We start from the raw sequence: 14,301 nt of genomic DNA on the forward strand, positions 1-14,301 counted from the left end.
CCTTCAGGGGGCACTGCACCAGCGGCAGTCGTGCCCCTCAGCAAATGAAGCTACATCCACAAGAAGAGGTAACTGCATTTGTAAGTGTATCAAGATATATTTTTGTGTATGCAATTTTTTCATAAAAAATAATGAAATTCACAATTAACAAACAAACTGTGATAAAGATTCACACCCAAAAGCAAATTTAAAGGAACAAAGAAACCTGCTCTCGGATGTTGTGTTTCTGCTTCCCCTTCTCTCCCCATCTTGTCTTCCGCTCCCTCTTTTTGGGTATTTTGTTTGTCTGGTTGATTTGTTTGTGAAGTAAATGTTAGCTCTTTCACGAGCCTCGATTCAGTATACAAAAAAAAAAAAAAAGTGCAGCAAACTTTACAGTTGCAATGACATACAAGGAACAAACTTTGGCGCAGGAGGAGGCCATATGTGCCGATGCTTGGCCATCACCGATCCACACACAAGGGACCCACCCGCAAGTCCTACCAATATCCCCAGAGCCCACCTTCTCCAATGCATCTAGGTACCTATCAAATTCCAATTTAAACGTATCTACCGTGTCTGCTTACACGTCCTTTCCAGGAAGACCATTCCATGCATTAACTACTCTGAGTGAAAGACCCCTGTCTTACTACCGTGCTAATTCTCTTCTTCTTTACTTTCAGGCTAGGGCCCCTGGTCCGAACGCTCTCAACTCAATCGTACACACATACCCAGTCGGTGAGAGGTACAGGCATTCGGTGTGCACCTCGTATGCAATCCTCAATGCGAATTCAAACTCACCATGACTATTCCACTAACTCCATTGTTTACATCAGAATGCACAATAGTTTAGAGGCAATAACTTCACCACTCCACTCAAAATTCACTATCACTACCAAATGTTATCCCCTAAACAACTCAGTTGCAGAGAGTATGGAAAATTCCAAAACGGTGTACCTGTAGAAACATTTTCCGATAATATTCTGCTTCCAGATTGGTCGAGGGGCAGGGTTACAGGAAGCAAGCAGGGATCGTTGCTGAGGTCAGACACAAACTGTGAAGATAAACAAGAGCACAATTGCAAAGGCAACAACAACAACAACAAAAAACAATCTTCAAAACATTTTTTTGGTCTACGCTGTTCAGTCACAGGAGTCACAAAAAAAGAAACTGAAACCTCATTCTCTGGCGTTTCTCGACTTCATCCAACACATTAAGTATTTGGATGTTATTCCGGGATTAAATCACAGCGATCGCAGCCCCGTTCAGGTGACGTCGTCTTCTAGGCATAACTGAATAGAAGGAAGCAAAGAGCTAGCACGATTTTCATCATAAAACAAAGACCTTCTCGAGTCTTCTAACCTACCCAAAGCCAAACAGCCACTGCAGCTCTTCCCAACCAGAACTCCGATCAATAGGATTAACGGTTTCCGCTTCAATCTCACATCATCTCTGCACAGCTGTTGTAGCAATCCTTCTGTCTCTTCTAGGGTTTCTCTCTTCTCCTTCTTTATATTGATGATTGGGGTTAATGATGGGTCAACGCCGACGTGGGACGATTCCCTAGCTGGGGTTGGGGAGGGGGCGGGGGTGAGGGGAGGAGGGGGAGTGGGAGACAAAACTTATTCACAGCATGCACACAAATATTTCCCCCCAAAGTTTATTTTTCTTGTCCGATGATCAATACCTCAAATATAAAACATGTTGAACTAAATTTATACATGTTTGTAAATAAATATTCATGAATAAATTAAATTAAAGCAAATTTTGCACAAAACAAAGTAAACAAATAAAAGCTTCCTATTTGTGGCCACGTTGAAAAATTTTGGTGCATTTATTAGCCGTTAGCATTCGGTGTATTGATGGAACCAACTGGTTAGCCTCGATTTTCATTAGATGCAACATATTTATTCCCCGCAACATATTTATTTATGCAACATATTTATTTATGCAACATATTTATTCCCCGCAACATATTTATTCCCCGCAACATATTTATTCCCCGCAAAATGTTTATTTATGCAACATATTTATTCCCCGCAACATATTTATTTATGCAACATATTTATTCCCCGCAACATATTTATTTATGCAACATATTTATTAAATACAAATAATTAAAAAAGCATTACTCGGAAATCGCTGAATGGAAAAATTTGAAACTTGGCACATTGATTGTCAAGTACTCCCAATGGGGAACAACGCATGATAATGATGACATCGGTGAAGTGATATACCAGTCATAAATATTTTAATCGCATGCCTTTTCCTAAAAATCTGAAATTGCATGCAGATGATCCATGACCCATTTGTAAATTGAAATATTAAATTTATGGCATCATAAGTCACGGTTTTAGCAGCCATATTATATTGAACCCAAAACCTTTTTAAAAAACCCATCTTCCCCCAAATCACCAAAGCGATCGACTTGAAACATTACATGTGTCATCGACTAGGCAAGGCCATTAAAAGTCGATCACAAAAACGTCATCGGTCACATGGTGTGGCAGCCATATTGGATTGAAGGAAAATATCAAATAATTATATCTCAGAAACCGCTTACCCTATCGATGCGAAACTTTACAAATGTCATCTAACACCATTGCTGCATATAGTTTGAAAATGATGATGTCATAGGTCACGTGGTTTGGCAGCCATCTTGGATAGAAAATGAACCTCATCCCATCAACACGAAATTTCACAAACATGATCACACATATCGATACGTTACGAACATAATTGCCTTCGATCGTTTTTTGCAAAAAAAAATTTCTTCACTATTACCTATCTATGCACATCTCCAGAAAATATCATGACGATCAAAGTAATTTTCGATCCAAAAAACGCGATTTTTATTTTTGGAAAAATTGCCTTATGCACAAAAGTATTCTCAAAATCGGCGAAGGCAATTATGTTAGTAATGTATCGATATGCAGATCAATCAATCAATCCTACATACGTGGCCACAATCAATGATCAATCCCCAACCGATACATCTGCAGAGTGTACATTTTTTATGTCGTATGTCACGTGGTTTGGCAGCCATATTAGCTTGAAAGCAGATAGTTTGAAAACCCTCTTCTCCGAAACCGCTTCACCGATCGATGTGTAGGTATGCCATTAACAAAGTGCAGGTTACAATGCACAAGATTCACAAGGATCGACAATGTAAGGTGTTGCAGCAACTGAACCTTCAAGAACTGCTATATTTAGCCTTCCCTCTCCTACCATCATCCAACATAGTCACGTGAAAAAGTAAGTGCACCCCATGTAAAGTTTTGACTTTTTCAACATATTTCAACATACAGCTATTTGATCTTCATTTCAACAATATTGATAGATAAAGGTGATATAATATAACAAATATCATGAACATTTACATTTTGTAGTCCTTTGTTTAATTTAAATAAACATAAATGCAAATTTCACATGTGGAAAAAGTAAGTACACCCCTACATTTATCACCACTTCAAATACCTAAAATTAGAATCAGGTGCACCAGCTCAGGTGCAAATGATTAGAACATCATCAGAGAGGATCTTGGAGGAATCTGTCTTATTTAAATCTCAGACATTTAGTTTGGTTTGCTCTTTGTTGTTGAAGTATGCGGCGTCACCTTGCCTAGATCAAAAGAGCTCTCTGAGGCCTTCAGAATGAAGGTTATAGATGCCTACGAGTCTGGGAAGGGATTTAAAAAGATCTCCAAACAATTTGAAATCAATCATTCGACTGTCCGGAAGATCATCTACAAGTGGAGAAGATTCCAAACAACTGCACACTTGTTCAGGCCAGGCCGACCCAGCAAGTTCAGCCCGAGAGCAGACCGCAAAATGCTGAAAAGTCTCTAAGAACCCCAGAATGTCATCACGGGACCTACAGGTAGCACTTGCCACTGTTGATGTCAAAGTGCACGAGTCTACCTTTAGAAAGAGGCTGCACAAATTTGATCTACATGGGAGGTGTGCCAGGAGGAAACCTTTGCTGTCCAGAAAGAACATCAGGGCAAGACTAAAGTTTGCCAATGAACACCTAGGCAAAGACCAGCACTTCTGGAACAATGTAATCTGGACAGGAGTCAAAGGTAGAACTATTTGGCCACAGTACCAGAAGACATGTTTGGCGAAAACCAAAGACAGCATTTGACCACATGAACCTGATACCAACTGGAAAGCATGGTGGTGGAAATATTATGGTTTGGGGCAGCTTTGCTGCATCAGGGCCTGGGCAGCTCAACATCATAGAATCCACTATGAATTCTTCATTGTACCAGAGGGTGCTTGAGGATAATGTGAGGCCATCTGTCGGAAAGTTGAAGCTCAACCGAAGGTGGACCTTGCAACATGACAATGACCCTAAACATACCAGTAAATCCACCAAGGAATGGCTGAAAAGAAAGAAATGGAGGGTTCTGGAATGGCCAAGTCAAAGCCCGGATCTAAATCCCATCGAGATGTTGTGGGGGGATTTGAAACGAGCTGTGCATGCAAGAAACCCCTCAAACATCGCACAGCTGAAAGAATTCTGCATGGAGGAGTGGGCAAAGATTTCTCCCAGTCGATGTCAGAGACTGGTACACAGTTATAAGAAACGCCTACTTGAGGGTGTTTCTGCCAAAGGGGGCAATACCACCTATTAGAGCCAAGGGTGTACTTGCTTTTTCCACATGCAAAATTTGCATTTATGTTTATTAGCGCTGAGGAAGCGCCTCTAGCGAATGACTTCCAGCCAGTGTAACGCGAATTCCTGTCACAGGAATTCTGAGATCATATAAGTGTGACGTGGCAGTTCCTGATTGGTTCGTGTTGGGGAACCCCTTCTCGCTGCCGGCGTGACGTAAATTCGCGCACGCGCACTGGTGAAGCGCGAGATTCGGCCCAAGGTTCTTATTATTATTATTATTATTTTTGTATACAAGATCGAGGCTCGAACCATGATCGAGGCTCGAAATTCCATGCCCGAACCTCAGCGCAATCCAAGAGGATTCACTTGTTTAAATTATACAATGGACTACAAAATGTGAATGTTTCATGATATTTGTTATATTATATCACCTTTATCTCTCAATATTGTTGAAATGAAGATCAAATAGATATATGTTGAAATATGTTGAAAAAGTCAAAACTTTACATGGGGTGTACTTACTTTTTCACGTGACTGTATAATCACATCCATTTGATTTCGAATTACCACACTTCCTGCCTCAAGCGATCCCAGTAAACCTCCATCGCCTCACCTGCACCTCTGGTACGGGGATTTGATCCTCCAGGTCCTTGTTCAAAGATGGAGTGTGATTGGATAACTTCAGGTCCTCCACCCCTCCCTCCTCGCCCCCCACGATCTCCTCTACGCCCACCCCTCTCTCTCGACTGTTCTCGTTTGGGTGAGACAAACTCTCCTTTGTGTCTGCATTGAGGAGAAGGAATCCATTTAAAACAGAGCAAAATGTGGGAAAAGGCAAAAAAAATTCAAACAAAGAATCAGAGTCAGAAAAGTAGGAAGAGCTACAAGAAAGATATAAAACAAGGAAGTGGGGTGATGTAAGGTGAGAAAAGAAAACAGATTTAAAATTCTCCCCGTTTACTTTTCCACCGTTCTTAGCTCATTATTTCCACTTCCCATTACAATTACAGCAAACTGATCATATTTCCCAATCCTACCCCAAACTGCACCGGGTTCAATTCTGTAAACACAAACTCACTCTTGCTTTATCTTGCGAACAGGGATATTTGGACAAAACGTTTTCTATGAGGAGGAGGAAAAGGCAAAAGAGGCGACAAGGTTTCAATAAAGCTGCAATGAACAAAGTGACCTCATTGAATAAACATCAAATGATTAATGTATCAGCAAAAATGTGAACACTCAGATACGACGAACCCAGGTTGAAATCCCAGGTAACATACATGTTTGTCCATTGTTTACGAATGTCAGCACAATGCATTTAAAGCACAATGATGTCTTCTCGTCTTTCTTTGTCTACCATGTGACTTTTGCACAAGCAACACTAGAAATGTCATTGTTTAAAATAATTAATTAAATAGTGATGGAAATTGAGTATCAATTTATACTTTTATTAAATAGTTTTCTTTTCTTTAAGTTTAGTTAGAGGAACGAAGCTCATTAAAGAATAAGGTACAACACATTGGGACAAACAAATTATATAAATGAATTGTGTTTCATACCTGGTGTTGGCCTAATGGTTCGGGTGGCGGGCTTGGGATCCTAGGGTCCTGAGTTTGAATCCCGTTCAGCTGTTGAATTAATACCAGGTGGGGTTGACTCAGCCTGCCATCCTTCCGAGGTTGGCAAAATGAGTACCAGGGTACTCGGTCCTCTCTCAAGCAGGTTGGTGGCAGGATTTGCACTCCGGCCGCAGTAAAAACACCTCATTCCGTAGCACACACTATGGTGTGTGTCGGGATGGTGCTGAGGAGTCGTCCAAGGACGCAGCGACGTGCTAATCCAGCGTACGCTCTCATATATATATATATATATATATGTATATATATATATATATATATATATATATATATATATATATATATATATATATATATATATATATAAAATAGTGTTTGGTGTTTGTGTCCTTCACGACGTCGCTAAAAACTGAGTTTCCTGTTTGGAATGATTTTACTTCATTTCGGTTTATTGAAATCATTAAACACTGGAAAAGGCAGTCCGAAGACTGAAATTTGTCAAGTTTACAATAATAAAACAGTGCTTCATAAAACTTACAAATGCATTTTAAAAAATCATATAAAATTACATTAATATACATATTATGTATCAAAATAAGTATCTGGAATAAACAAATATACATAATCAAACAACAATAAAAATACAACAAGTTCAAACAACAAAATAACCTAAAATAACAGAAAACTTAAGAACAACCAACAGATATTATGCATGTAATTGATTTTATGCATCTACATATCAGAATTAAGCATTTTAATCAAAAAAGGAATTGTTTAATTCTTGCACCTTTGAGTCTTACACCGAGGTAGGTCAGGATGTTGAGCATTTCTGAGTTGCATATCATATCGAGACACAGATTGTCGGGTCGGAGGACGAATGTCACGGTGACGATCACATTTCAGAAGAAAAAGTCCAAAAACGTAAGAGAAGCTCATTCCTGCGTTCGCTCAACAACTGTATACCAAAATGACAAAGTTGTTGCGCATAGGACCGAATAGATGGGAACGCAATAAAACGGAGTGCACGCTTCTGGAGTCATTCAATCTCATCACTCTGAGCTCTTGTAATGCCAGAACCCCAATCGGGCACACCAAACTCCATCAAAAGGCGAATGTACACTTTGTATATTTCAACAAGATTGGGGGCACTCACATGGAATTTCTTCAAAGTACAAAGAACGAAGAGTCGTCGAGCAGCACGATATACCATCTGCTGAATTTGACTATTCCACTTCTGATTTATTTTTTTTTTGTATACAAGATCGAGGCTCGTGAAAGAGCGAACATTAATCACACAAAAAGTCAAACCGACACACAAAACACAAAATATGGGGAGCGGTAGACAAGATGTGGAGAGAGGGGGAAGGACACAAACAACACCCGAAAGCAGGGACATCGAGAGAACCGTGGGAGGGAGAGGGCTTGGGGGGAGGTGGGAGAGGTATAAAACATATGGACACTGCAAGCACTTCCAGGAAAGAAGTTAGAATTTCGAAAAAGTGGATCTGGGGTGAATTAGCGGGGGTAGAAAAGATCAAGGTTTTGGATGGGGGAAGGTAAGAGATGGTGGTGAACAGCTGTTTTAAAGACCTGGAGGGAGGAGTGGGATTGAAGGGAGTGAGGGAGTTTGTTACAGAGGTGGGAGAAAAGGGGAATGAAAGAGTGAAGGTGAGCAGAGCCTAGATTTTGGCAGTTTAACCATAAGAGGGTTGCTGGCAGATCTTGTGTGACCTGTAGGAATATTTGGGGGACAGAGCACAGAGAGAGCTGGGGGAACAAGGCCGGAGAGGAGTCGGTAGAAGACAGAAAGACCACCAACCTGCCTGCGGTGAGTGAGTGAAAGGCCCTCAGAATCAGCTTCATCGCGGGAGATTCCAATGATTCTGAAAGCTTTGGTTTCAACAGCATGAAGCCGAGCTGGGTGTGAGGCAGGTGCCCAGAGGGGAGAGCAGTCTTCCATTGAGCTGCAGATGAAAGCCTTGTATGTGGTGAGGAGCTCATGTGTGCCAAGGAAGGACTTCGCACGACGGAGGATGCCCAGTCGGCGACTGGCTTTGGAGGCCAGCTTGGAAATGTGGTTTTCCCAAGAAAGATCATGACAGATTGTGAGACACAAAAGCTTGAGTGACAGAACTTCTTGGAGAGGATTGTTGAGAAAGTAGATGGGAGGGTTTAACAGTCGGTCTTTTAGGAGAGACAGAGTAAAAGTGTGAGATTTGTCAGGATTGAAAGACATGTTCCACTTGTTTGACCAGTCTGTGATTTTGTCCAGGTCTGCAGAGAGTGAGGAGGCTGCAGACTGCCGATCTGAGGGAAGAGGAATGGAGCGGCAGAGAGTGGTGTCATCAGCATAGAGATAGAGAGGATTTTCAAGAGAATCGGAGAGATCATTGATGAAGACCAGAAAAAGCACAGGGCCCAGAACACTAATTGGGAGCAGGCTCATTGGTCTGTAGTTGCAAGGATCTGTTTTTGCACCTTTTTTGTGTAAAGCGGTAATGTTTGCTGATTTCCAAGATGCTGGCAGAGGACCTTGAGCAAAAGAGAGGGTGAAAAGAACAGAGAGAGGGTGAGATAGAGCGGAAGAGCAAGATGTTAGGACCCGGGGGCTGATGCCGTCTGGTCCAGTTGCAGAATCAGAATCGAGGTTTGACAGAAGCTTCTCCACCTTGTCAGGAGAGGACACAGAGTCCAGGAGCAGCTGCGTATGACTGGGTACGGTGGCTACAGAGAGGGACGGGTTTGGGACACAAGATTTTGAGGCAAACACAGAGTTGAGGCATTCGAAGATCGAAGATCAGATTGGATTTTTTACTATTCCACAAGATTCCCTCTGAGCATGCGCGATTTTCAATTTTGTTTGACGACCAGACAGGTAGAGTAAATAAATTACTTCACTCCTCTGAGCATGCGTGATCAGGACAAGATTTCCTCTGAGCATGCGTGATCGGGACAGGATTCCCTCTGAGCATGCGCGATCAGGCCAAGATTCCCTCTGAGCATGCGCGATCGGGACAAGATTCCCTCTGAGCATGCGCGATCGGGACAAGATTCCTTCTGAGCATGCGCGATCGGGACAAGATTCCCTCTGTGCATGCGTGATCGGGACAAGATTCCCTCTGTGCATGCGTGATCGGAAGAAGATTTCCTCTGAGCATGCGTGATCGGGACAAGATTCCATCTGAGCATGCGCAATCGGGACAAGATTCCCTCTGAGCAAGCGCGATCGGGACAAGATTCCCTCTGTGCATGTGCGATCGGGACAAGATTCCCTCTGTGCATGTGCGATCGGGACAAGATTCCCTCTGAGCATGTGCGAACGGGACAAGATTCCCTCTGAGCATGCGTGATCGGGACAAGATTCCCTCTGAGCATGCGCGATCGGGACAAGATTTCCTCTGAGCATGCGTGATCGGGAGAAGATTCCCTCTGAGCATGCGTGATCGGGACATGATTCCCTCTGAGCATGCGTGATCGGGACATGATTCCCTCTGAGCATGCGCGATCGGGACAAGATTTCCTCTGAGCATGCGTGATCGGGAGAAGATTTCCTCTGAGCCTGTGCGAACGGGACAAGATTCCCTCTGAGCATGCGCTATCGGGACAAGATTCCCTCTGAGCATGCGCGATCGGGACAAGATTCCCTCTGAGCATGCGCGATCGGGACAAGATTCCCTCTGAGCATGCGCGATCGGGACAAGATTCCCTCTGAGCATGCGCGATCGGGACAAGATTCCCTCTGAGCATGCGCGATCGGGACAAGATTCCTTCTGAGCATGCGCGATCGGGACAAGATTCCCTCTGTGCATGCGTGATCGGGACAAGATTCCCTCTGTGCATGCGTGATCGGAAGAAGATTTCCTCTGAGCATGCGTGATCGGGACAAGATTCCATCTGAGCATGCGCAATCGGGACAAGATTCCCTCTGAGCAAGCGCGATCGGGACAAGATTCCCTCTGTGCATGTGCGATCGGGACAAGATTCCCTCTGTGCATGTGCGATCGGGACAAGATTCCCTCTGAGCATGTGCGAACGGGACAAGATTCCCTCTGAGCATGCGTGATCGGGACAAGATTCCCTCTGAGCATGCGCGATCGGGACAAGATTTCCTCTGAGCATGCGTGATCGGGAGAAGATTCCCTCTGAGCATGCGTGATCGGGACATGATTCCCTCTGAGCATGCGTGATCGGGACATGATTCCCTCTGAGCATGCGCGATCGGGACAAGATTTCCTCTGAGCATGCGTGATCGGGAGAAGATTTCCTCTGAGCCTGTGCGAACGGGACAAGATTCCCTCTGAGCATGCGCTATCGGGACAAGATTCCCTCTGAGCATGCGCGATCGGGACAAGATTCCCTCTGAGCATGCACGATCGGGACAAGATTCCCTCTGAGCATGCGAGTTGGGGACAAGATTCCCTCTGAGCATGCGCGATTGGGACAAGATTCCCTCTGAGCATGCGTGATCGGGACAAGATTCCCTCTGGGCCTGCGTGATCGGGACAAGATTCCCTCTGGGCCTGCGTGATCGGGACAAGATTCCCTCTGGGCCTGCGTGATCGGGAAAATATTCCCTCTGGGCCTGCGTGATCGGGACAAGATTCCCTCTGAGCCTGCGCGAATGGGACAAGATTTCCTCTGAGCATGCGCGATCGGGCCAAGATTCCCTCTGTGCATGCGCGATCGGGACAAGATTCCCTCTGAGCATGCACGATCGGGACAAGATTCCCTCTGAGCATGCACGATCGGGACAAGATTCGCTCTGAGCATGCGTGATCGGGACAGGATTCCCTCTGAGCATGCGCGATCGGGACAAGATTCCCTCTGAGCATGCGTGATCGGGACAAGATTCCCTCTGAGCATGCGCGATCGGGACAAGATTCCCTCTGAGCATGCGTGATCGGGACAAGATTCCCTCTGAACATGCACGATCGGGACAAGATTCCCTCTGGGCCTGCGTGATCGGGACAAGATTCCCTCTGGGCCTGCGTGATCGGGACAAGACTCCCTCTGAGCCTGTGCGAACGGGACAAGATTCCCTCTGATCATGTGCGAACGGGACAATATTCCCTCAGCCTGCGCGAACGGGACAAGATTCCCTCTGAGCATGCCCGATCCGGACAATATTTCCTCTGAGCCTCTGCGATCGGGACAAGATTCGCTCTGAGCATGCGCGATCGGGACAAGTTTCCCTCTGGGCCTGCGTGATCGGGACAAGATTCCCTCTGGGCCTGCGTGATCGGGACAAGATTCCCTCTGAGCATGCGAGTTTGGGACAAGATTCCCTCTGAGCATGCCCGATCCGGACAATATTTCCTCTGAGCATGCGTGATCGGAACATGATTCCGTAACGTTTGCCAAATTCAAAACCAAAGTACTGCTCAACTGCAGGTTTGTTTTCTGCTTCATGTTCTGATTAAAAACGAAAACTGTATATGGAGGGAAAAATTAACTTTCAGCACCTTTTTAACTCCACCAAGGGTAAGATCACGTGATCGAATAGATGGCAAGCGGCCAATTCCACCTCTTGTGGCTCCAGAAACTTGAGGTACACGCCCTGGAAGCAAAGTTGTTCGTTGTCCTTGGCCCTCCATCTTGTCACCCTGACTATTCCCTCGTCCAGCCATTGAACACACTGGGGGTACAGGGAAGGAGGGAATACAGAAAGAGTGCAATTAATATAAACTAGGGCATGCCCGTACTATATATATATCGAAAATTATATCCCCCCCCCTCTATTTACATGAAATGGTTTGGTCCAAAGCGAACGGCTTGCGAGTACGGTGACAATCCCCCCCCCCTCTATTTACATGAAATGGTTTGGTCCAAAGCGAACGGCTTGCGGAGTTTGGTAAATAAATCGCCATAGCTCGGTAACTACTTCTCCGATTAATATGAAACCTTGAAAAGGCACATCCTCGGGTCCCCAGCAATATACCTGGCAAGTTTAAAGTATATCGGACCCGTGGTTGTCGAGAAACAGCGGTCACAGACACACAGACATACACACAGAGATTACTGGAATTATAGATAGACTAGGGCATGCCCGTACTATATATACTAGGGCATGCCCGTACTATATATAAGCTAGGACGTGCCCGTACGTGGGTGCCCGTTCCTTGCCAAAAAAAAAAAAAAAAAAAACATGAATGGTTTGGTCCATTCGCAACGACCACAGAACCCCCCCCCTCTATTTACATGCAATGGTTTGGTCCAAAGCGAACGGTTTGGTCCATTCGATGTGATTCGATGATTCGATGTGAATGGTTTGGTCCATTCGCAACGACCACAGAACCCCCCCCTCTATTTACATGAATGGTTTGGTCCATTCGCAAAGCCAAAGCGAACGACCACAGAACCCCCCCCTCTATTTACATGAATGGTTTGGTCCATTCGCAAAGCCAAAGCGAACGACCACAGAACCCCCCCCCCCCCCCCCCCCCTCTATTTACATGAATGGTTTGGTCCATTCGCAACGGCAAAGCGAACGGCGAACGGCTAAATCGCCATAGCTCGGTAAGTACTTGTCCGATTAATTTCAAACCTTGAAAAGGCACATCCTCGGGTCCCCAGCAATATACCTGGCAAGTTTCAAGTATATCGGACCGGTAGTTGTCGAGAAACAGCGGTCACAGACAAACGTACAAACGTACAAACGTACAGACAGAGATTACTGGAATTATAGATAGATATATCTAAAATTATATCCCCCCCCCTCTATTTACATGAAATGGTTTGGTCCAAAGCGAACGGCTTGCGAGTACGGTGACAATCCCCCCCCTCTATTTACATGAAATGGTTTGGTCCAAAGCGAACGGCTTGCGAGTACGGTGACAATCCCCCCCCCTCTATTTACATGAAATGGTTTGGTCCAAAGCGAACGGCTTGCGGAGTTTGGTAAAGAAATCGCCATAGCGTGCACAAACGCGCAGGAAAGCGAAAGAATCGCAAATTAGTTTTAAAACATAGTTTAACGCCAACATACCGCCAACATAGTTTGCCAACGTGAAATAAATGAATACGCTCTCAAATGTGCCGTCCGAGGCAGAGTCTGTTCGCCACGTTCGGCACACGTGATAGCTCGCTGCTCTCTGATTGGTTGAATCGTTTTTTGGACATAGCTCGCTAACTACTTGTCCGATTAATATGAAACCTTGAAAAGGCACATCCTCGGGTCCCCAGCAATATACCTGGCAAGTTTAAAGTATATCGGACCCGTGGTTGTCGAGAAACAGCGGTCACAGACAAACACACAGACATACACACATACACACACACACACACACACACACACACACACACACACACACACACACACACACACACACACACACAGAGATTACTGGAATTATAGATAGATAATAATAGTAGTCCGTTGGAATAGTCCTTGCCAGTTTTTCTACGCCAGCACTACACCCATGAGTTGAGGAGCTGTATGATGGAAACTTGAGCTCGTGGAGACAGCACTTGGAATAATTTGCAGATCATCATTTTCCCCAATGACAAAATCAAAACTAGAAAGAGCAATCAGATTGCAGACCCTGAAAGAGCAATCAGACGTGTTTTCAGTGGATTTAAGGCTTTTATGTTGAAACAAATATGGCGGCCGAATCACGTGACCGATGGCGTCATCATTATTATTTTTTCTCTACCAATTTATCCCTAGATTATGCTCAAGAAATTTCATCTTGATTGAATGAAGTTTTATACTTGTCAAATTATGACTATCATGGAGGCACCTATGACATTGTAGCGACCCATGGGTCCCCCAAAGCTCGAGACCAGCAACATAATCTCCTTGCCCCAGCCGGTGACGTAACCGGCGGACAAACCGCGGTACCGAGGTTATAATTGCTTGCACCTGTCGGTCACATGACCACCAAAGCGTGCCTCGCCTAAGAGGCGTGGCTTTGGTTCTGACGTATGCTTTTTGGCTTGGATTATATGTATGCGAACCCGATAAACGGGCTTTCAGAGTTCCCGAGTTGATTATACATTAAACATCTTCTCGGACGAGTTTGTGTCTTGTCCGTCTCAAGCAGGAGCACTGCTCCTTCACTGGTGACCCCGAGTTTACGACATGCGATGGACACGGCAGTGTCCCTCAAATTGCCCACTTTCTGGG

General features: G+C 44.7%; 1 protein-coding gene across 3 annotated transcripts in view; it reads right to left on the minus strand.

Moving 5' to 3' along the window:
* Positions 1–14,301, minus strand: part of POLR3D (RNA polymerase III subunit D) — a 36,410-nt gene that overhangs the window by 5,612 nt on the left and 16,497 nt on the right. For 2 of the 3 annotated variants that reach the window (XM_068133677.2, XM_068133678.2), the window contains exons 2-6: positions 11,639–11,811; positions 5,678–5,721; positions 5,213–5,382; positions 1,425–1,546; positions 937–1,033 (exon numbers count right to left, since the gene is read on the minus strand). In XM_068133677.2, the coding sequence (XP_067989778.1) occupies positions 937–1,033; positions 1,425–1,546; positions 5,213–5,382; positions 5,678–5,721; positions 11,639–11,803 (598 nt within the window). In that variant the 5' untranslated portion in view covers positions 11,804–11,811. The remainder of the gene's footprint in view (positions 1–936; positions 1,034–1,424; positions 1,547–5,212; positions 5,383–5,677; positions 5,722–11,638; positions 11,812–14,301) is intronic. The other variant, XM_068133679.2, reaches the window with a different exon arrangement.

The sequence above is a fragment of the Myxine glutinosa genome, chromosome 13 (assembly GCF_964187855.1).
Source record: "Myxine glutinosa chromosome 13, kmMyxGlut1.1, whole genome shotgun sequence".
Taxonomy (NCBI): domain Eukaryota; kingdom Metazoa; phylum Chordata; class Myxini; order Myxiniformes; family Myxinidae; genus Myxine; species Myxine glutinosa.